The sequence below is a fragment of the Tenrec ecaudatus genome, chromosome 5 (assembly GCF_050624435.1).
Source record: "Tenrec ecaudatus isolate mTenEca1 chromosome 5, mTenEca1.hap1, whole genome shotgun sequence".
Classification (NCBI taxonomy): domain Eukaryota; kingdom Metazoa; phylum Chordata; class Mammalia; order Afrosoricida; family Tenrecidae; genus Tenrec; species Tenrec ecaudatus.
The window spans coordinates 34,622,565-34,647,328 of NC_134534.1; the positions used below are offsets into that span (position 1 = coordinate 34,622,565).

The 24,764-nt window shown below is 40.6% G+C and overlaps 1 protein-coding gene across 15 annotated transcripts in view; it reads right to left on the minus strand.

Annotated features, from left to right (window-relative positions):
* Positions 1-24,764, minus strand: part of RIMS2 (regulating synaptic membrane exocytosis 2) — a 575,734-nt gene that overhangs the window by 391,446 nt on the left and 159,524 nt on the right. For all 15 annotated transcript variants that reach the window (XM_075549390.1, XM_075549379.1, XM_075549382.1 and 12 more), the window contains one exon: positions 8,961-9,271. In XM_075549390.1, coding sequence (XP_075405505.1) covers positions 8,961-9,271 — 311 coding nt within the window. The remainder of the gene's footprint in view (positions 1-8,960; positions 9,272-24,764) is intronic.

Consider the following 24,764-nt stretch of genomic DNA (forward strand, 5'->3'; position numbering starts at 1 on the left):
TCCAATTGATCTTTAACAGAAGCAAACCAAGTTTTAGAAGACTTATCAATGCAACAATGGGCTAAAACACAGCAATGCTTGTGAGGATGGCAGCACACAGTGTTTCACTCTGTTAGACACAGGGTCACTCAGGGTCCACACTGACTTCATGAAACCTAACAACGTCTTCAAAAGGGCCAACAGAAAGAACATTTCAGTCACAGGGACCATGTGTGCATCAAAGCGTAGTCATGAAATCTGGTCATCGGCTGACTACTCTCTGGATGTAAAAAAAATTGTGTAAGTATTAATAACTTTTATTTAAATAAGAAATATATTGCATCTTTTTATATAATTATAAGCTACATCATATGACATAGAACCAATTCCCTGGTTTCTTCTCCATAGTCCTCTATAAGTTTTTTAATTTAGTAATGACATTAATAGATCTGTGATCCATTAAAGTTTATATTTGTATTATTAAGAAACAAGTATCTTTTCAATTGAGTTTGCCTTCACAAAAGTGTCACCGATTCCATCTTCAGAGAGGATAATCCACTTATCATTCAAAAGTTTTACTTAGCGGTTCTCAACCTGTAGGTTGCCCAATTTATAACAGTAGCAAAATGACAGTGATGCAGTAGCAATGAAGATAATTTTATGGTTGGGGGTCACCACCACATAAAGAACTGTATTAAAGGGTCACGACATTAAAATGGTTGAAAATCACTGCTTTGTTTCAATAACCACCACCCAAAAAAATGGGGGGATTACAATAAAAATTAGGTTAAAAAATCACCATGGAATGAACTAATTTTACACTTTAAAGATCTGATGTCAATGATGCAGAAACGCCCCACTTCCCCACATAGTGTCGTTTTCCTGTTAATGGAGCCAATCATTTACCTTCTGACTGGACAACTTGGACTTGAAACTGATTAAAGTGGGTTTTGAAGGAAAAGTCACACTGAAAAGTGGCAACTAGACGACGACTTCTGCATGTGTAAACATTACATCCTCAATTTAGAGCCGTATTAAAGTAACTAACAGCTTTAGAAATAGAAGCTGCTGAGTCACCAGGTTTTTTTCCTTTTTGCATGTACGTGATGACTTTGAGGCGGCTTCCCCAGTAGATATCAAACGACAAAAATGTGTGCTGCCTAAAACACTCATCATTTACATGTCTCTCTGGAGCAACAGTCATACACATTTTCTATCACATACATGTTGTGTGTATGCATATATATGCATGCATTGTGTGTGTAAATTTATTCAAGTGGGATAGATTCCAGGTCATACTCTGGCTCTCTTGGGCTGGTTTTCATTTGCTTCAACTACAAGCTAAACTTTCATAAAAGTAATTAACGGTCTTGGCCTCATTTTAGCTACTCACATTGAGATGTAGTCAACTGGTAGATTTCTGGGTATTCCATCTGGTGAGGTCCATGTGTACTGCCGCAGTTCATGTTGTTGTAAAGGATATTTACAATGAAGAAATTGATGCTCTTGCAAGTCTATCATGAGACCAGCAGCTTTGTTTCTATTACCAAGGCCACAGTTTCCAACTACTGTTCTTTCCTTTTGCTCCAACTTTTGCATTCCAATTTCCAATAATTATCAATGCATCTTACTTTCATTTTTGATCAATTTCAAACTGAAGAAATTGGTAGAATTTTCAATTTCTTCATCACTGGCTTTACTAGTTGGTGTGTAAATTTCAATACAATTTCTATTAACTGAATTTCCTTGCATGCCTATCTCAGACAGCACTGTCCTTCAAGATAGATCTTCATTGTTCTTTTTGAAGATGAATGCAATGTCAGTCCTCCTGAATTTGACATTCCTACATGTGATTGCTTGAGTCAAAAAGGCCACTATCAATCTAGTTGAGCCCACTAATGCCTAGGATATCAATCTTTTTTCGATCCATATCATTTTTGAAAACTACCCATTTTCCCAGACTCCTGCTTCACACGTTTCGCATTCCATTGTTAGTAAACATTTGAAGGTGCTTCTTCTCCTTGAGTCATGCCCACCAGCAAATGAAGGTCTTGGAACCGTTAGTTCATCCACCCCCTTATGACTGACTCATCTTTGCAAAGGCAGCTTTTCCCAGTCCTGTTTTGAGTGTCTTCCTACCTGAGGACCTCGTCTTCCAGTACTCTTTCTGACAATGTTCAGCTGCTTTCATGAACTTCACAGTGACTAATCCCTCAGAAGGGAACAGTCTATTCCTCCGTTGTCGTCTGTTCTTAATCACCATGTCTCTATCACTTTGTCACTTTGTGATGTCTTGTGTTTTTCTGTGATGATGGCAGCTCTCCCTGCTACTGAGTCAACCCCAGCTCATAGTGACCGGGTAGATTTCTGAGACTGCAAATTTTTACTGGAGTAGAAAGCCTTGTCTTTTGCTTGTGGAATAGCTGGTGATTTCAAACTGCTGACCTTGAAGTTAGCAGCTCAACACATAGCCCACTATGCACCAGGGCTCCTCTGCTGAAAGCTGTGTCACGAGTATTTCAAACACCATGGGGGTCATCCAAGGTAAACAGGTGTTAGCAGAGCTTACAGATTTAGAACAGACTACAAAACACCTTACGTACAGGTTACTGAATTGAAAAAAAACTGGAGAATGGTTCCAGTTTCATACAGCTAAAAATAATCATCATCAAGATTCCTATGCATCAGAATTGAGTCAATAGCAGTAGATTTGTTTTTTGGGGGTTTTGTTTTGTTACCTGATTCTTGGCATTAAAAAACAATAAGGCTATTTATTCCAAGAGAACAACAGACTACCTCGATTTCTATGCAATCAATTATCCTAATAGTTTGAACAGCCATTTAAAGAGACACTTTGTCTTTCAGAGCGCATAGCATGTTCCTAGAAACGAAGACGTCTCTTAGGCGTTAGCGCTATGAAAGCATGTCATTGTGCATTTTCAAGGCTATTGACTGATCATTCTGCCAATAAAAGACAAAGATGCTACAGAAAGGACATCAATCATACTAAAGGCATTAATACAACCATTCCCACTCATTCATCATCTGCTTTGAGCATTGACTGAATGTAGGAAAGTCACAGAAAATGCTATCAAATATACAGCGGCCTGTCTTCTCTTTTTATCTGATAAGGTAAACTTTTTACAGTATAAGAACCACACAAGAATAGAGGCGGCAAGGCCATCTGATTCCAAGGATGTTTTACTCCTGAAGGAACCACAGACATGGTATTCTTTCTAGTCTTCAGCTCTTGATAGTATAATTTCTTTCCTATTTATATTTTAAAGCCCCCTTTAAAAAACTATTTTTGTTTACATCTTTTTATCTTATTTTCCTCCTCTGATATTATGTATCCTCACTACATATCTTGGATAACCACTTTAAGTGAGATTCATGAGAATCATTCATGATTTCCTAGAACCGCTTATAAAAATGTATGGGGTAGTTCTTAAGCCATGTGCAATCCACACTGTAAATTGTAAACACGGCTGCTTGGGTTGTGGGTATCCTATCAACAGTCTATAAATATAAAACCAAACCAGTTGCCGACTCATGGTGATCCACAGGAGCCTCAGTCTAAGGGGCTCCTCCACAAGGTTTGCAATTGCTGGCTTTTGGGGAAGTCAATCCAGAGCTTTCTTTCGAGACACTTCTCGTGGACCCAAGCGTCAACCTTTCAGTTAGCAGTCAGGTATGTAATCCTTTGTGCCACCTCTCTGTAAATACGAAACAAAACAAAAACGCAAACCCGCTGCCACTGAGGCCATTCCAACCCCTAGGGACCCTGTCTAGGGCTTCCAAGGCTTTGTAAATCGTAGTGAAAGCAGAGCAGAGCGGTGTCCTTTTCCCAGGGAGCAGCCGAGGGGAGAGGGACGAGGTGAGGAGTCCGGAGACTTACCGGAGGGTGCCATGAGGGCTCCTCTAGAAAGATAACCATCTCCAAATGTACTAAAGGAGCCATTGTGGGAAAGTTTGGAGAGAAAAAAAGGCATTATTTCTGATCCATTCCCACAAGAAATCTCAAACAATTCCATGTAACCGGCATTTTTACAGTGCAGGTAAGAATCACCCACTTTCCCATTTGAATTCTTTGGAGGTACACTTGACTCTTCATGAAATGCGCCCAGATCATAAGTGGTGATGTTGCTAGGGGCCATAGAACAGGTTCTGACTCAAACAGACCGTATGTATGCAGGAGCTTCGAGAAACGTGTGGAAATGGCTCAGAGAATTCTTCCACAAACTTCCTGAGGCCCCTCGTGTAACAATGAAACACTGGCCAGCACGGCATCATCCTCATAATTGTTTGTATGCTTCAGCCCACTGTTGCAACTGCCATGTCAATCCATTTCCTCAAAGATCTTCCTCTCTTTTGTTGACACGGCACTTGCCCAACCATGATCTCTTTCTCCAAAGACTGGTTGTCCTGAGAATATATCCAAATTCTCACCATCCTCACTTCTAAGGAGCATTCTGGCTATACTTCTTGCTAAAGTATAGCACATTACACAATGCCTGTCTACAAATGCATATGACCATGGACTCAGTATACTTACCGAGATCCAGAACATGCCCATTACCCCCAGAGAGTCCGCTCACGATAGGCAGTGTCATGATTTCTTCTGGCATGTGTTTTATCTCTCCCCAGTCTCTCCAAAGTGTCTCCCCAACTCAAGTCCAGGTTTCATGGACTTTCCATTCCCTGTGCAGTTCCCTAGGGGGAGCCACAGCGCTTTCTGTGCCCATCTCTCGGGTACCAAAGTTCTCTGCGGGGTGGTGCCCAGCATTTTAAAAAAAACATTTTCTTTCAAATATTTGTGTTTCATGGCTTATTTCTTTCTTTTTTTCTTTCTTTCAGATGTTTTAGTCGGAAAGGTAAATTCAAACCCGATGACTCTATCTCAACTGGAAGTTTTAAGCCCATATTCCAGTTGTTTCTTTAAAAAATAATAATAACTATTACAAAGTAACTTGAATGATCAGAAGTGTTAGAAAATAAATAAATGGCCAAACAGCTAAATATCCATTATACTTAATCGATCTTATTACAATTTAAACACAATCTGATTGCTTTAAATTCTCTTATTCTCTTACCATCACTCATAACATGGTGGCCTATTCTATCTGCATAAATGCCTTGAGTCATGACTAGGCTTAGCTTGCTATTCTAGCCCACTTAAAAATCGATAATAACACTAAAACATCCAAAACATAGGATCACTTGGTACTTTCAATAAATGTCTTCACCTAAGCAGAAAAAGGATAATGGGTTACTCATTGGGCTGGTAACTTCAAGGTCAGCAGTTGGAAACCACCAGCCAATCCATGGGAGAAAGACGAGGCTTTTTAGAGTCTAGGAAACCAGGAGAGTAGGACTCCTTTGTCTTACAGGGTCACTAGGGGTTGGAATTCACTCATTAGCAGTGTGTGTTTAGTTTTATAAATCGTTACAGGAATGGGACCTCCATCTTTCTCCCTGGAGGGTATGAGGGCTTTGAACCACCAAACGTGTGGTTCGCAGCCCAATGCTTAGCTGACAATGCTACCAACAATATGCACTTGCAATTTTTATGAACGAGTGGGTTAAGTACATCCTCATTTATTTACATCCAATGTCTGGAAAGAAAGTGGAACTTGGCCTGTCAACCAAAGCATCCACATGCACCAGGTGGTTCACATCACTAGCTGCTCTAGAAGAGAAAGATGTAGCTGTCTGCTCCTGCAGAGATCTACCGCCGGGGAAGCCCTATGGAAGAGCGGCATGATTCGGGATCCACTCAATGGGAGTGTCTTTTTGTTTGTTTTCCTTGTATTTTGGTGTGTGTGGGGGGGGGGGGTATGGTCTAAATCCAACTTAGTATGTCTTCATTCAGTGAATGTTAAAGGCCTAGCTGTGTGAACCTGTACTAAGACCTGTGAGAGAAGTCAAATGTCATAGAGCAAGCCCCAACTAGGATGGCACGTAGTTCTCAAAGATAAGCTAACTGAAGATACTTAAAGGATGGAAATTGATAGGACAATTGGTGCTCTAGGTCCACGGAAATTTAAATGCAATTATATTGAAGAAACAAATTAATGGTCATGCTTTAAACTCAAATATTGCTAGAAGGCCTCTGCTGGTAGAAAAAAGAGGGTAAGAGGAGAGATAATGAAGAGGAAAGTGGGAAAGATATAGAGAAACAATTATATAATGTTCTTATTACCATATACTTCAAAGGTTAGAAATATGCTAACTTAGCTGAAATGGGGAAAAAACTTTTATTTTTAATGTATGTATGAACTTATTGTACTATGTACTTTCTGATAAAATGCATTCTAAAACTGAGTCGTCTATCATGAGACCTGATGCTTTTATGAGGTACTTTTATTCTTTCTAAATCTGCCTTTCTAAGTTCCAAAAGGATGAATGTGTCTCTCTTCCTAGATCTATCTATCCCTCTATCTAAGACCTACGGGCTTGATTGTTAGCCAAGCAATAGACAAGTCTCTATTGTGGAACAGTGAATCTAGAGATGATAGACAGACCTTCAATACATCTGGCCTGTAAGCTCAGAAGGGCAGCACTGACCCAAGGGCAAAGTGGAGAAGTGCTACGAGAGAAGGAACGGAAATAGGAAACACTAGATGAAGTGGGATAGGGGATGTTACACGGAGGGGACTGCAACCAATGTCATGTGTGGGGGGAGGTCAGATGCTTACAAACATCCTCCCTGAAGACAGTCAGTCACCAGACTACTGTAGGCCCCACGCCCTGCTATTAAGGACAATGGACATGCCCACAGTCATTTGGTTCTTGTAGGTGGAGTACACACCCTACTGGTCTCTATCAGTTGAGCCAGGGAACAGGTCAAGCTGGCCCTGTGACAACCAAAGTTAGGCTGTCATCCTGTATCTAGGATCTGCCCATCTTGCCACATGTATACCCTAATCCCTCCTCTTCCTATTGTGTGGATACCCTGAGATCACCCCCTCCCATTACTGTATTACCTATAGCACAATCCCTTCCTGTGACGTATGCCTTCACCTGTAATTAGGGGGCTTGCATGTCCCCAGAGAAGATAAAAGCCTTGGTTAGCATTAAATAACTCTCTCTCCACGTGGACCACCAAGCGGGGCTGAGGTGAGCATTGCTCCCATGAATTGTGTCTGACTCCATTATTTCAATATCTCTCTTCTATCTCTCATGCTCTCTATGACTTTACTATAATTTTCACTTCTTATCGCTGTACAATTACACCTACTGGAGCCGTATTTATGTGTTAGGGGCAGGTACCCTGGAAGCCATGAAACAAAGTATCTATGTGAACTGTTGAATGGGAAACAGACCTGCTCTGTCAACCTTGAGCCAATTCACAATAAATAGTTATTGTGAGATAAAAGCTAACAAGGAACATTCATCATAAAGAATAATATACATATCACATTCAAAAATTTCCATAGGATTTCTGTCATATTTCTAGATCATAACTCCTATTTTTTTTCAGACCCAAATAGCCTGACCACTATAGTGGGCATTTTCTGAACTTTGTCTTGAAAAATTTTGTGCAGCAGACACTGCCAGCACTCAGTTGACCTTGCCTCCTCATTCACTGTTCCCTGTATAGCCATGTTTTCTTATTGTCGACATTTGTCATTCTCTGCCTGAGTGCTTCTCTAGAGAAGCCACAGGAACAGGCTTTGCGTGTGAGTTCCAGGAACCACCACCAACTAACAAAAGGAGGAAAACTGATAGACAAATGCCCCAGTGTGATGGACACCTGTCCTAGGTCCGAATGTAGGGTAACTGGGAGAGGATTCCACAGTGTTTCCCGGATGTCCCAGTAAAACCGAGTCATGATTGCCAAAAGAAGGCGTCTGCTCCCGAATGAACCCAGTATTGCCTTCTTTCTATTCCTTTCTCTCCCATGAGTGCAGCCTGGGATTGTCTTCCAAACAATTCTGTGTACTCAAATTTTTGTCCATTTAAAGAAGGACTCAAGCTAAGCATTCCTCACCCTTTAAACCCATGACTTCCTAAGATTTCCACGTAGGATGTTTACAGAATATTCCAGCCATTGTTTTGCTCAGAGGTAGGATTGGTCCCATATTATTTCATTTTCACTGAGTTTTTAAAAGTACTCCATAAGGATCAGATAATCTGGCACAGCATCATTTTATCATGTCCCCAAAATACATTGGAGTCACGGCTGTAGGCCCCGATCCAAAATGGCTACCAGTGATCTTTCCTGCTATAAGTGATGGCTCAGAATCCACCGTCCTATAAATAGTGTTTAGTTTCACTTTGCCACAATGCATGACTTTGAACTGTTCTCAAAGAAACAGATCCAAATGTATGGACAATAGAACTAATAGAATATATACATATATATACATATATATATTCCATTTAGACAGAGGAATTATGTATTTCCAGAGATTTTTTTCTTTTCATCTCCACCTCTTCCAAAGGTAGTAAATAGAAGAAATAGAAATCACTTTTTAAGAGCCGACTATTTTAAACATGGAATGCTATGTAACCAAACCAAAATATTAACAACAGAGTTATGAGACCATGGATAAATCAAATTACAAACACCGTGACTGAAAACTTTGTTGGGAAACTCCAGCCCAGGAGAGAAGCCTTTGTGACATCAACCTCCCTCCTCCCTTAACGCCCATGTCCAATTACTCTGATCAATCCAAGCTAAAAGAATCATTCCCATTGCTCCGACCGAAGTTTAAGCATGTAATCTCTCCATCCAATAAGCCCCTACCGAGGCTCCCATCTTACGTCATTTCTTTATTATGGTAAGTAATCTGAGAACGCAACACTCCTATATCAAAGCCACGGTGGCTCAATCATGAACATCACATTCCGCATTTACATAAACCACAGTACACTCAGACAACTGACCATTGCCTACACATTTCATGTATTCTTATTTTAAAGAGATTGAAGGTTAAAGCCAGTATATTTACCTAAAGATTAAACAAAATGTTTACCTGTCTGAAGCTATGTCACTGCCAATTTGGTGCTTCATTCCTGACCCATTTTTAATAGAGTCCTGTCTTGTGAGCCCATGAGGTCGACTTTTCTCCACTGCAGGTACAGAGTAGTCACCTGGGGCTCCTTGGTACTGGGCCTGCTCGTGCAGTTTTGCTTTTTTCTCCTGAGGTGCCTCTTCATTTCTCAGTCCTCGGAGACCCTTCGCATCAGGCTGCTGAGGTGTATTCGTTCCACTATTATAAAACCAGGCTCCCGATTTAGTGAGGATTTCTTGTTGTTTTCGGCACAAATTACATACCCACATAACCTGTGTGCAAACAATGGGAAAAAAGAAATGAATGTTCCCCCAGTGTGAAAACCAAATGCAGAGAGAGAGAGAGAGCAGCACGTCAACAATTCATCAGATGGTTACTCATCTTTCCTCAAGTGGCGATGCAAACCACATGAACAGTTCTCATTAAATCACTGATTCTTCAAAATTTTTCAGAATGATAATGAACTATGCAACCATTTGCTGACAGTAGAAATACCTAACTTGAGTATCAAAATACTAATTGTCTTGTGTGTGTTTCTTGTTGTTGTTGAAACTGGCAACAAGCATTGTAAACAGAAAATGGCTTATAAGTCTGATTAAAAACCAACTCTAGATTCCGTAGTCTGTGACCCTTAACAAGAGCCTGAATCTCCCATCTGTGAAATCTAGTGCTCTTAATGATAAAATAGGGAACTGGTGTTGCTAATACGTATTTAGTTGAATTGTTTTGAGAGTTGGAGATAATATACATGTCTAGCAGAGAGGCTGACATATGCTATATTTCCAATAAGTAATATTAGGTTAATTGTTCGTCACCAATTACATTATACAATTCTTGAAGGGACTTTCACTTCCTTTAAATAGCTCATCGTGGCTAAAACAGCGCTGGGAACATTGTTGATCCTCATTGTTCAGATACGTATCGGTCATCTTCCAAGACTACAAGCATACTGTTACATAACATCTGTCTGAAAAGAAAAGTCTTCACTCTCCACTCAGTTCTGAAGAAAGCTTATGACTTTAATAAAAATCAGAATATGTAAATAAAATCATTTACTCATAAAATAGAAGAGGAGTCCCTATTTCAAGTGGGAGTTTCCTGGTGTTTTATTTATGGCAAATACTGGAAGTTGGCTCTCCCAGTCCCTACACATGGTCTCACGTTTTAAATGAGTTATATTTTTATTTTATTATATGTTTCATAAAGTATAGCAATATATATCACAGTAATAAAATATTTAGTGTGCTGTTTTCAACTGATAAAAGAAATTTTTGTAAAATATCACTTATTTTATTAAATGCCATTATTCCAAGTCACATTGGTTAAAGAGTCCATATCGCGCAATCATATACTAGATAATTTTTTTCTCTTTGAATTGGATGAGGGAGCTACAATATGTTCATGGAAAAATTCCACTACCTTTATTAGTTCCTTTTTCCATGAACATATGAAGCACAAGTGTGCAGAAACACACACACACACACTTTATTTTGACCAATTAAATTCAAAGTGCATTAAGGGCAGGCCATGAACTAACTATACGTTCTGCTCATATGATAAAAACTTATTTATCACAGAACTTGTGATTCTAAAACACGTGAATCCCGTGTGTGTAGAGTAGTCATGTTCACAGGGATTGGGGTGGGTTTGACCCGCCATTCTTTGAACTTATAGTGGAACACTTAACTGCAAATAATAAGACCTTATAAATGTTGTTAACTTGAATTCATTTGAAACTCTTCAGGGGGGAATATAAATTATAACTAATCTGTCATTATGATATCAAAATGAATGTTTCATTTAATTCTAATTTATCATCAATAACATCAATAGGTACATACATCATTTTTATAAGTAAATAAATTATTTTTGCTATAACAATACTAGTATTGCCTTCTAATTAAAAAATAACTATGAGATTCAAATTTCTTTTGCTATGCGTGGTTTAAATAAAGACTAGGTAAAACGTGCGACAGTCAGTACCTATGTAAGGAAGAAACTTGTTAGGTTAGTAAAAACAAATGTTTCCCACGAAAGGAAGCGACAGGAAGCGATAGCAAGACTGCACCCTGTGAAAGGTGGAAAACTTGCAAGTGCCAGGAAAACGAGGCAGGTCAGTAAAAGCCAGGCCTTTAGAGGCTTCACTGTTCCCCAGCCTAGCCCCCAAAGTCAAATTTCAACCAGATTTACAGCCTTTTGCTGCCATCTTGTGACCAAAGCAGGTACTGCAGCTCTCTTTTTGAAAAGTAACCTCAAAGCAAACTCACTGCCATAGAAAGGGGTAGGACTGCCCCCTACAGGTTTCTGAGATTGCAACTCTTGACAGGAACAGAAAGCCTCGTGGAAAAGGAACCCCTTGACATTCAGTCGTTTCCCACTCCGGATGCGTGCGTGCGTGCGTGTGTTAGAGCAGAGCTGTCCCCAGAGCTCACAAAGCGGATGGTAAAAAAGCACTCGAAGCTTGCCAGGCCTTTCTTCCGAGGCAGCTCTGGGGGGGGAGACGACGACTCAAATCGCTCCTCCTTCGGTCAGCAGCTGAACCTTTTGTGCTGTCTGTACCACCTGAGGATTACACACTAACCAGTGAAGAACAAAATAACATTAAAATTTACGCAAGTTTCAACTTCTCAGTCCTGTTTTAAACCAATGATGATTTATGACAATAGTCTATGCTCCATGGGATTAAGAGAGTTACCTGGAGAAGTCACACTAGGCCTACTGAAGACTAGCTTCCTTTTGTGCTGGACGGAACCCAATAAGGAGAGTTTTGTGAAACCACCATTTGCAGAATCAGCCCTCTGTGGCCTCATTCCTTATCACAAGGCACTTTGTCTTGCGACAGAAATTCCAAAAGAATATGCCTGGAACAGCAGCGTCTGTCTCATCAGAGAGCTCACTGAAGGCAAATACACACGATCCACCACGACACAGGACCCAACATTCTCAGATTCCCCCACCTGCCCTAGTCCTCCAGGAGACTAGCAGGCATGCAAGGTTGAGAGCGACTGGTCTGAGTCTGAGGAGCAGTTCTACTCGGTCCCCTAGGGCCACCCGGAACCAGAATCAACTGGACGGCAGTGGGTTTGAATTTACAAGCTAATCCCTTTCCTACACTGGCTGCCCTTTTCCTGATGAGATCCTATGTTCCTGGGGGAGTTACATAGTTTCAAGTCAACCTGATACATAAGTGTCGGGGTGGAGTCACGCTGTCAATAAAGTCACAGCCTGATGACACCTCCTCGTGGGCGTGCCTTCTCGTGAGGATTCTGGGATCTCTCTCTCTCTCTCTCTCTCTCTCTCTCTCTCTCTCTCGCTCTCTTCCTTCATCTTCCTGTTGACAACCCACGAGAGCCCCTCTCTCTGTTTCACCTTCATGTTGAAGCCCACACTCAGCTGGAGGAGCCACACGGAGACCGGCGCCAGCGCAGAGGTGTTTCCACCACTGCTGCATCCACAAGACTCTGCACTCACCGGCCTGTGATCTTCCTGCATTTTGCATCATTATATGTGGCTGCGTGAGTCTGAAGAAGGATTTTTGGACTAGTATTGAACTTATGGGCTAAGATAGAAGTTATAGACTTGATCTGGACTAGGCTGGGATGTTTTCTTCATATACAATTACCGTTGTATATAAAGATCTTTCTTATGTGAGTGTCACTGGATTTGTTTCTCCAGTCAACCCGGTCTAACACAGGTCCCTTCTAAAACTGCCAGTTCCTAATGTCCTCATATCCTCTAGCACCTAACTCACCTTTCCTCTCTTACCATCTCTTCTCACTCTTAAGTTAAGAAGTTATGATTCAAAGCTCAGGAAACCAAAAGTCATCCCCTTTAAAGAAGTACTGACACCACCTTTACATTCACAACAACATACTTAGAAATTGACATTAAACCACCTCTCACAAACACAGACAAAATTAGGCAAAACTCCATGCATCACCAGCGAATACTGCCCAATACAGTGCTGGAAGATGTGGGGCCTAGGTGGACAGGACTTCACAGTACGCAGTAACAACGCAACCAAACTGGAGCATAGGAGATAGTGCAGGACTGCAGCACCTTTGATTCTGCTACCCATGGGGCAGCGCTACTCAGCCTACGCAACGGCAGTTAACATCAACATGATCATAGGAGCAAGGGCTGGCCAGTGAGTTCTCAGTGATGTCGACACTTTTCACCCCAAGGCCCTAGGTGACAAAAGAGCACAAGAAAAGGGAGCGTAGGACCCTGAAACACTTGGAAAACAGCTCTCTGCTGATCAGGCACACTGTAGTGTGTATTTCCCATGGGTAAATAAATTCCTAATATGTGGAACCATAGATATGTTTGTGTTTATTCTGTACAATCGATAACATTATAAAATACCAATTTATTTACAGAAAGACAGAGCTATTAACACTAATTCATTAATGATCTATCTAGGCATACAAAACCCACTTGATGCCTATGCTGAGAGCCAGTGCATATTGCTCGACAGGTGCAGATTTTGCTGTGAAGTGTCAAGTTCAGAGGAGGGGGAGGGAGCAAACAAAGCTACACAAAAACATTCTGTAGTATATTTGCAATAAATGCTTAAGAAAGGGACTGCATTCACATCACACTTCCCTCTCTGCCCACGATATTTGGAGAAAAACAAGAATGAGGAGGGATCTCATGTGATCACTGGAATCTACTTTGCTTCCCCTGCTAAAGGCCTGCAAACCTACGAAGCTGACCCACAGCATTCTCCTCAAGTCTGCCCATCCTCAGATCCAGGGCGGGGCACTTTCTCCCGCAAAGGCATTTGGGCCCCCAACTAACAGACTCTGCCGCAGTGCTGCCATGATAAAGTGGGGACGTTTAGACACGAATCCACATTCTTAGAGGGTTAGTTTTTCAAATATGTTCCTTAAGAAAGTATGAAGTCAATCTATCCCCTGTATAACACGTGGATTAGAAAGCAAAATGACATGAAAATGCTGCCTCATCAGACATGCCTCAAATAAGCAGTGAGACTTCCCCACATGCTCCATGGACTATAAGCTCGGGGTCTCCAGTGGCAGCCACATCTGTCGGCTGAAGAGTGAAAGTGAAATGGTCACCCAAGTATTTCTCAGGGAGTCGCGCCAACACATAAGGAGCTCTGAGCTTGAGTTTCCAATCCTACTTGTAAGAAAATCTTACCTGTTTGTTCTGGTAGTAGCTTTGCAAATTGACACTATGCTCAGATATCCAAAAGAATGTAGCTCGTTGCTTATTCCTCAACTTCTAATCTGGTTTTCTTCAAAGAGCAACCACAAATCAGATTTATCTTCAAAGCAAACCACTAAATTGGACTCTAATCAATGGGCTTGTGGCTCTTGTTCCACTGCAAACTTAAGGGTCCAGGTGTTCTGTGAGACACCTGTTGCTGAAATTTCTGCCAAGTATCTCATTCATCGCCTTATCCTTCTCAGTGCGGACAAACTTGTGATTCCACTGCTGACCCCCTCTCATCGTACCAACCACCTCCCCACCGAGTCCTCTGAGACTCTGATGTGCAGCCTCTCCCTAAAATCCAACCCACCCTTCAAAGGTTGGAGATATCAAGACAGGGGCATGCGCAACCTTTGTGTCCTTCGTGCTAGAGTGGGAGGAAGAACAGTCGCATAAAGCTAATGCTGGCGAACTCACTCCAAAGGGCCCGTGCTCCAGGCAGGTGATAGGACAGCTGAAAGGTGATCTTTTCCAAGAATCTCAATGACTGAAAATGACAAAAGTCGCCTAACCATAAGATTGTCTTCAATTTAATCAGAACGCATCCTCCTCTTGGGTCCAAGTCTGGAGAGAAGAGATTGGAATACACATCTGATTGCCTACTTGCCTGGCGTCTCTATTTGTGCTTCTCCCCCAAGGCTACAAGAAGAGGAGAGGTCTGTAAGTAGGCTCCTTTCCCTCTTTATCGGCCCTTGTCTATATGCTTAGGACTTCCCCTAGGCACATTCAGGTCGGATGCAATGGTACTTCGAACGTAATGTCCCTGCTACACTATGATCTGAGCATTGTGTTGGCATCCTGGTTACACACCAGGCTGCTAACTGACAGGACAGCAGTTCAAAACTGCCAGCTGCTCCAAGGGGGAGAGACAGGGTTTTCTACTCCCACAAAGAGTGACAGTCTTGGAAACCCACTGGGGCAGTCCTACCCTGCCCTGGAAGGTCACGGTAAGTCCGAATTGACTCAGTGGCTGAGTTTGGGTTGAGGAGGAAGTCCAAAGCATGAACGGGATCCACACCCGCTGGTTCCAGAGAGAAGTCCTGGGAGCTTCGGGTTCAGGTTGTTATCTTGCTATTGAGGCCATTCTGACTTACAGTGACCCCTGGTGGTCAGAGCAGAACTGTCATGGTGTGTTTTCATGGCTGTCACTCTTGGATCTAAAGTACCTGGCCTGTCTTCCATGGGGCCTCAGGCACACTGCCTGGTTTCCTGTGTGGGCAGGGGTTAGGGATAAAAGGAAGGCTGAGCAGGAAGGTAAGCCAGTCAGAGCCCGTCCTTAGGGGAAAAGGCCATTGCCTGCACTATTTAAAGAGGACATTTAAAAGTGTTCGGTTTTAAATACTGAAAAACGAACTGAAATCAGTAATCTAAAGAAACAGCACAACAAACCTGAGGCCTGAGGTGAGTACTCAGAACCAAAGATCAGACCTCTTTGGAAGAGTCCAAAGGAACAACTTGCGTGATTGCTGAAAAAGGGAATGCCCACCGGTGGCTGGGTGAAAACGTGCTCCAGGCCCCGGTCATCTCAATATCACTGAAGGATGTGTTCATGGTGATTCTGCTCTAAAGAGAGAGCTATTCGGTGAAACTAAAACTGGTTTCAACCTATTCAATCAGAAAACAGAGGTGGGGGAATCACTGAATATTAACCCCCATGACCCCACAATGAATAACCAACTCAATTAGAAAACTGAGATGCTTAGATGATTCAGGAGTCATTTCAATGACTTTGTAAAATCTGTAACATAATGACTCCATCGCCAATGTTTTAGCCAAAGGAGAGGTCAAATATTCATTAGAAGATGGAAAATGATCTTCAGAACAAAAGACAAGTTGAAAATACAAGAGATTTACTATTATATTACCATGCAGCCAGTGAATTAAAAAAATGCTAGACATCTGCACTATGAAAACAAACATGCAATTGAAAAGAGGCAAATTAACATGTACTTAGAAATTCAGAGCAATTCTAGAGAATTAAAAATGATAATGAACTCTACCACTCATAGAGATGACTCCTACCAAACACAGAAGGGATCAATCAATAATCTCAAACTTACTCAAAATGCTATAAAGTAAAGAAGAAAAGTGGGGTAGTGGAGAGAAAATTCTCAACTCATGAGACTTGAAAACATGGATGGCAAAATCCAAGAAGGATAGTGTTTTAGTTTCTTATGTTGGGGCAAGAAGTCCTGGTGTCGTAGCTGTTACACGTTAGGCTGCAATCCACATGGTCAGCAGTTCAAAACCCTCAGCAGCTCTGCGGGAGAAAGACTGGGCTTTCTACTCCCGCAAACAGTTACAGTCTCGGAAACCAATAGGGACCACTATGAGCCAGTAGTGACTCAACGACAGTGAGGGTTGGTTTTTTTTTTTTTTTTTGGATGACTGTGGGGACAGTAACCTCTCACAGTTCTGAAGACCCGGAGTCAGAAATCAGTTATTGCATCAAGAGGACTCTACTCCACCCAGTGTCCCAAAGGGAGACGCATCCCTTGCCATTTCTGGCTCCTGAGTTTAGCTCCGTGTTTTGTTGGTGGCATGACCTCGACCTCCATCTCTCTCTGCTCTGTCTTCCCATTGCCTTTCCTCTGTGTGCACAGCGAGAGTCAAACCATGGTGCTTCTACATGCAGGTCAATTCCAAACGAAATGCATGCAGACCCGTTCCTTCAGTAATAAATTTGTCTTATTCTTATTAGAGTACTTTAAAAGGGGGCGGGGCAAATCCAAACAATGGCTCTGAGAGGATCTGCTGGACCAGTTACCTTCTAGGGAAAAATCCAGCCCAGAAGCTCAGGGTGATGGTTTATGCGTCCTGTTTACTCCACAGGGGTCATCCTGACAGGTTTATTCAAAGGACACTGGAAGATCACAGGGGATTATTATGAACATGTTTTAAGACAATTTAAAATTGCATTAATGAGAAAAGAACCAAGAAAGGTGTGCTGAGGATTCCCCTCCCCGAGGCAGGACAAGGCACCTGCTCTTTTTACCTAAGTGGCACGGCCTGCTGGCCTATGAGGACTGGGAAGCCTTACCTAATCCAGATGTCTTCGGGTTCCCAACCACACTCAAAGGACATTTAAAAGCAGCCGCATTTGAGATGCTGGAGGAGGCCCACACTGCTGTTCTGATAGGACGTAAATCCAAGGGCGGGGGGGGGGGGGTGGAAGCACCACCTTCCAAAGTGCATGGACCTGGATGCAGGACATGCTCAGAAACAACAGCCTCGCACTTTCACTTTTATATTTCTGTTTAATAAAGATTTCTGTGATTTTTGAAGTCTTTTTTTATTTGCTCTCATCTAATCTCCCTCTTTATCCTTCTCATAAGAATACAAGTCATGTAGTTAAGGCCCATTTGGATAATACAAAGGAGATCTAGTTGCTCAGTGGGTTGAGTATTGGGCTGCGAGCCCAAGGTCAGTGGTTCAAACCCATAAACCACTCCACAAGAGGAAGATGAGGCTGTCTCCTCTCCCATAAAGAATTACAATCTCAGAAACTCCATAAAGCAGGACGACTCTGTTCTATAAGGTCACTAGGAGTGGGCTTGAGTGGAGACTGGAGGGTAATCTCCCATGGCAAGGACGTATTTATTCACATTTGCAAAGCCCCTTGGTTCTTTCTTTTCCCACCTAAGGTACCAGTCACTAGTTCCAAAGATTAGGATGGGAATAACTGGGGAGCCATCTTTCAGTCGACCGCAGGCAGAATAAGAGTAAAACCTGGGCCAATAGCACAAAGCGAGATGAATACATAACTCTTAAGTATTAAGTAACACTTACAAAACAAATCATAAATTTCATACAGCAAATATGAAAAGTAGGTGAATTAAAAATAAATCTATCATGACAAAAGGGAAGTTATACCAGGATTGCAAGAATAATTTAATAATCTGTCAAATGAAGAGATTAAAATATAAAATAATATGTGATTATATCAATAGAGAAAAATCATTCATCAATCTGAAGATTCCAGATTTTTTCATGTAGCAATAAAATCTAGCAAATAAGTATAAGAGCAATGCTTTAACTTGATAAAATGTTTCTACAAAAAAAACACATAGCATATTTTACTTAAGAATGGAAGACAAGAGTTTTCCATTTAAAATCAGAATGCCCCAAGTCACTTCCTTTTAAAACACTGTTCTAGAGGAACTAGCATAGCAAATGAAAACACACTCACACACAGCAAAAGAATGAAATAAAATTCCTGAAAAAAAAATCTAAACAGAGCTAAAAATCCTATCAGTGGGTGTCCACCTTCCTGACACAACCACTGAAGACAAACGTGCATATGCAAATGTGGTGAAGAAAGCTAATGGTGCCTGGCTATCAAAAGATATAGCATCTGGGGTCTTAAAGGCTTTAAGATAAACAAGTGGCCATCTAGCTGAGAAGCATCAAAGCCCACATGGAAGAAGCAAATGAGCCTGTCTGACCACAAGGTGCAAAAGGGACCAGTTATCAGACATCAATGAGCTAAAAAACTATATCAGTGGGTGCCCACCTCCCTGATACGATCAATGAAGCCAAATGTGTGTATAAGCAAATGTGGTGAAGAAAGCTGATGGTGCCCAGCTATCAAAAGATATAGCGTCTGGGGTCTTAAAGGCTCGAAGATAAACAAGTGGCCATATAGCTCAGAAGCAACAAAGCCCACATGGAAGAAACAAACCAGCCTGTGTGACCACAAGCTGTCGAAGGGATCAGGCATCAAGCATCAAGGAACAAAAAATCATATCATTGAAAATGTGGGTGAGTGCAGAGTGGAGACTCAAAGCCCAATGGTAGCCAACCGGACACCCCTTGCTGAGGGGTTGTGGGGAGGAGATGAGCCACTCAGAGTGCAGGGTAGCAACAATGAAATATATAACTTTCCTCTAGTTCTTAAATGCTTCCTCCCCCTCCACTATCATGATCCTAATTCTACCTTGCAAATCTGGCTAGACCAGAGGATGTACATTGGTACAGATAACAACTGGAAACACAGGGAATCCAGGATAGATGACTCCTCCAGAACCAGTGATGAGAGTGGCGATGCCTGGAGGGTGGAGAGAATGTAGGCTAGAAAGAGGGAACTGATTACAGGAATCTACGTATAGCCTCCTCCCTGGGGGAGGGAGAGCAGAGAAGAGGGCAGAGGAAGATGTCAGACAGTGGAATATATGTCAAAATAATAACAATATATGAATGATGAAGGGTTCATGAGGTGGGGGAATGGGGAGGGAGAGGGAAAATGAGCAGCAGATATTAAGGGCTCAAGTAGAAGGCAAATGTTTTGAGAATGATGATGGCAACAAATGTACATATGTTCTTGACACAATGGATATGTATGGATTGTGATAAGAATTGTATGATCCCCCAATAAAATGATTTTAAAAATCTAAACACAAAATATTAAAAATAGTATGAACTCAGTGAATTTCCTCCATCAATTATAAAAAATAAAAAATATATAACTATTCTATATTATACAAATACTAACAAGAAGTTTGTTTTTAATTACTTGATATTATTTGTAACTTGTTATTTAATATTAACAAGTAAACATTATGTTAAAATTCCAAAGATAAACTTGTTACAAAGTAAATCAACATACAAGATTGCTTCTTACAAATCAACATAACAAAAGATATGTAAGCCCTCCCATTAAAAATTACAAACCTTTATTGAAATACCTAAAAGATGATGTACAGAAGTAGAGAGATCTATACTGCTGAGATGAGAAGATATAAGACCATAGAGACAGTCTTCTTAAATTAAAATCTGTAAGTTCAATATAATTTTAATCAAAACTCCCATTAGTTTTTGTGAAAGTTAGCAAGATGATTCTAAGATAAATACAGAAGAGCCAAAAATAACAATCAAGATAATTCTGAAGAGAAAGAACAATTTTCCAGTATATGTAACTCGGAAACTCAGGCTAATAAACAATTAAGGTTAATTGTATTGATGAAAGATTTATTAATATTTATCATTATACTGAGACCCATGTTGCCTACTGGTTACTCATTGAGCTGCTAACCACAGGGTGACCAGTTCAAAACCATCAGCCACTCCAAGGGAGAAAGACGAGGCTTTCTACTCCAGTGAAGCATTACTGTCTTGGAAACTGCCCACAAAATCAGTTCGACCCTGTATTATAGTCTCTATAAGTCAAATTTGACTCAGAGACAATGAATTTATAATTACATTGAAGGTAAATATGTATTGACATAATTATAATAGTTAAAATAGCCAGTGTATTTTTCACCAAAAAAATTTATAAATATGTTAACTTACTTTCTAGGGTTTTTGACAGCAGAAGTAGGAGTAAGAAGGTCAGTCAACTATATAAATAGTAACCAATTAGCTGCATGTATTTTTGTGCTGTTTTCATTTTTAATTTCCCTCATAGGAAGTGATTCATTTATAAACTTCCTGTCCTAAAAGTTTATTGAAAAATCTAAGAAAAGGGTTTCCAAGGTAAACTGAGCTTTGAGAAGTATTTAATAGTGTTCCTTATCATCAGAATATACAATTGCTGCATTCATAATCAACATGACTTTTCTAGTAAACTAAATTGTATTAAATTTTATTTTAAACTTAAATTTCTATAAGTAATTTTTAAAGAGAATGGTCAAGTCTTAATCCTAGGTCTGTCCACAAGATAGAGGAAATTATACATTTCTGTAGTTATTGAATGTTGCCACTAGGTGGTGACATAGCACTTTGTTCAATCTGTTGAAAAGCATTCCTGCTTGAGTATTGCTAACCTACTTTTCCCCTAAAAATAAAGCAGATTTGCAGGAAGAGCATGAATCAGGCAAAATGATTTGAAGAGTTTAATTGTTCTACATTGTAAAATGTAAACATATTTAGAATAAGTATTTCCCTTATCATATTAGCTGATTCAAATATTCTACAAAAGTAAATACAAACATACTATCAGTAGACAATTCTATTTTCCATTATTCAGAAGAAATTACAAGTTGTGATGTACAAACTATCTCACATTCATTACCATCATGTCTATTTCAAGTCATAGTGCTCCCATAGGGCAGAAAAGAATCAACTCACTGGGTTACGGAGACGTTGTCTTTTTTTTTTTTTTTTGACGTTAAGTCTTTGTAAGGGCAGAAAAGCCTCACCCTTCTCTCTAGGCGCAGCTGGTAGGTCTGAACTGATGGCCTTGCAGTTAGCAGCGTTCCTTGTGCAAAGTATAAAGCTACAAAGTAATGCTGGTAATAATTAAAACAAAGCTATAGTTTAAACTGGAGAAAAATCCAGTGGAATTTTTCCTACAGTGGAAAAGCATATTACATGAAGACTACATTTAATGTAAAATGGGGAACAGAACATGACAATTTTGGAAGATGTTACCTTAGAAAAGGGAGGAATCTAGAACATAATTTTATAATGGCTAACAGGTGGTAAAAACAATGACGGTTTATCCAGATTGAAGAGAAATTGAGACACAAAACTAGAGCTAAAACGTCCCCACCCCCAGCCAGTCCTGGGGCTTTGGGGCTTGGCTCAAGGGGAGTCCCTCTGGGACATGGGGGTACAGTGAATGGTATGACTCTTTGCTGGGCATGCCTACACAGTAGAGTATGCTGGGCCCCCTTAAGGTTTCCGTATGGGCTCCAATAAATTTCTTCCCTTTTGCTTAAAAAAAAAAACAAAACAACTAGAGCTAAAGATGGTGAAAAACTACAAAATCTGGTGATATAGAAATTGTAAAAACACTCTCACCAGGAAGAACTGTTTAGGGAAGGAGTTTTGAAATGGAAAATATCAAGAGCTTCATTTTAACAGTTTCCCAAATCCCCACCCGTAATCCTTTACAATTTAAAATTAGTGGCAAATCTTTAATGACAAAGTATTTGGGATCTTCCAGGATTTCTTGAAAGTTAAATTCCAGGTGCCATGAAATGATACACAAACTTTGCAAATGGTGCTTCTTGCTCGTGTAACTACTAAGACGCAGCAACCTCACGAATCACTACTGCAAAGCAGAGATCCACCTATGGCAAATCCAACGGGCTCACCCAACTGAGATCTGCTCTGATTAGACAGATAAGCTGTATCAGAGTCCAAACTTGCAGCGTGACCTCGTAGCTGGACTTGAGTGCATTCACGCCTGAATTCATCTTCAACTTAGCCGATCCAAGCCTGAATCTCGGACCTACCAAGACGGCCGCCGCCGCCGCCGAGCTATTGCACAGCTCTTAGAAGCATCCGCCACACCTCCGAGCCCAGTTTGGCCGCCCTCCAAATTCTTGGAATGGCCCTTTCCTTTCGCATCACACATGCCTTCAACCTGAAGGTCTTTCGCGCTCTCCTTTTAAACAAAAACCGCGCTTTCCACCTCCGCCACAATCGCCTAGCTCTACTTGGCCATCTCTCCTCACAGCCGCTGATCCTCATGCACCACAAATTATTTCCAGGAAATAGGCAAAATCATTGCTTTCAAAGGTTTAGAATCTGTTCCTTCCTGTCACTTGTCTGGTCAAGCTGCCTATTTTGCTCAGAAGACACCTCAATGCCTTTTCTTTCCATGCAAGATCCATATCCTGCTAACTCCAGGGACGGCAACTTTCTTGCTGTTATGCCAGTCTATCAAGGATGGTCCACCAGAATAATTCACCCCTCGCTACTCGGCAGGTTTACTCCCCCACCTCTTGCTAGTCACTGCTCACGATCCACTTTCTCTCATTGAAGCTAAAACATGTTGGTCTATTTTCATTCGCTATAATACTCTGAAAACTTGAAAACACCAAGATACGTTAATTAATGAGTTTCTGTATCAACTGCAGAAAATGTAGTTAGCTATGCATTATTTGCTTTAAGAGCTCTTTGCTCATGAAACTTCTACGATCGTAGGGTTTCATGAAACTATCTGATAAGAAATGAAATAATAGTTACTTAAAAAAAAACAACCCTCACTACCACCGAGTCGGTTTCAACTCACAGTGACCTCTGGTACAAAACAGAACTGCTCCTGTGAGCTTCTAAGACTACATCTCCATGGGATCAGATAGCCTCATCTTTATCCGCTGAAGTGGCTGTTGACGTTGAACCACCACCTTGCACCTAGAAACACAAGAGCTTTGCAAACTCAAGTATTATTATAAAATTATTTTCTTATCAAAATACTCCTTTAATAAAATTCAAGATACGTGAATACATTATTTTAAGATTTTCATGTGGATTAAAATTGCTTAAATATTTAAATGAAGACATTATTTAAAGCTTATCTCAGAAGTTCCAAATTTGTTGAGCTGGGATACTATTTTGAGACATAACTTATCAAAACTTTAGAACATTACTAGATCTTTTTATTGAGAGGAGTATTTATTTTTCTGGATAAACATCCATTTCTACATATAATATTCACAAGATAAAGTTACATTTCTGATAAAGACCTTACGAAAGACTAGTTTGTATGTACGTATTCATATAAATGGACTAATAAGTATTAAAGAAATATATGTACACATGAATATCAAATACCTCTTCACCTCACACTTTCTAGTTTCAAAACTTACTGAAGAAGTACAATAATCAAGATAATGCTGGCATTTGAGCAGAGAATCTGATCGATAGAACAGGGAATATAAAAATAAGTTCATACACCTACAACCAATTCATTTTCAACAAGGGTGCCAATACCATTCAATGGGAAACAGACAGTCTTTTCAACACGGTGACTGGGAAAATTGGGCATCAATATGCAAAAGAGTGAAGCTGGACCCCTTAATCACACCATATAAAAAAACTAACTCAACTAGATCAAAGACCTAGATGTAAGAGATGAAGCTATAAAACATTTCAAAGAAAATTTAGATAGGGATATGCTTTATACAATTGATGTATGTATATGTATGGATTGTGATAAGAGTTGTATGAGTCCCTAATAAAATGTAAAAAAAGAAAAGAGGAGAAAAAAAGAAAATGATTAGGGCAAAGAATGTACAGATATGCTTTATACAATTGATGTATGTATATGTATGGACTGTGATAAGAGTTGTATGAGCCCCTAATAAAATGTTTTTAAAAAAAGAAAATTTAGAATTAAATCTTATGCCCTTAGATTGGGTGATGTGGTTTCTTTGTTTGAGACCAAATACACAAACAGTCAAAGGAACAAGTGCAAACCCAGTTGACTTCAACAAATTAAAAATATCTGTGCAACCTGACCAGATCCCACCACACCGAGGCAAATCACTGGGGGAGTGCAGCGGAACAGCAAGGGGATGGAGTGGCAAGGTCCCCAGGGAATGCTGAAAGTGGACTTTGGGACCAGGGCGTGGTGCCCCAACAGACTGGACTGGAAAACGCTCCTAAGGGCCAGCAAACGATCCCTGAACTAACTACAAGCTTTTCTCTTGTGAACTGTTTTGTTCTGTTCTTTGTCAGTGGTTTGTTTTTGTTGTTTTGTTGTCTGGTTGTATACTGTTGCTTTGTTTTCCTCTGTCTTGTTTTTGTGCATGTTAGTGACTCCACAGGTCTGTCTGAATAGGACAGGCTAGATGAACTATC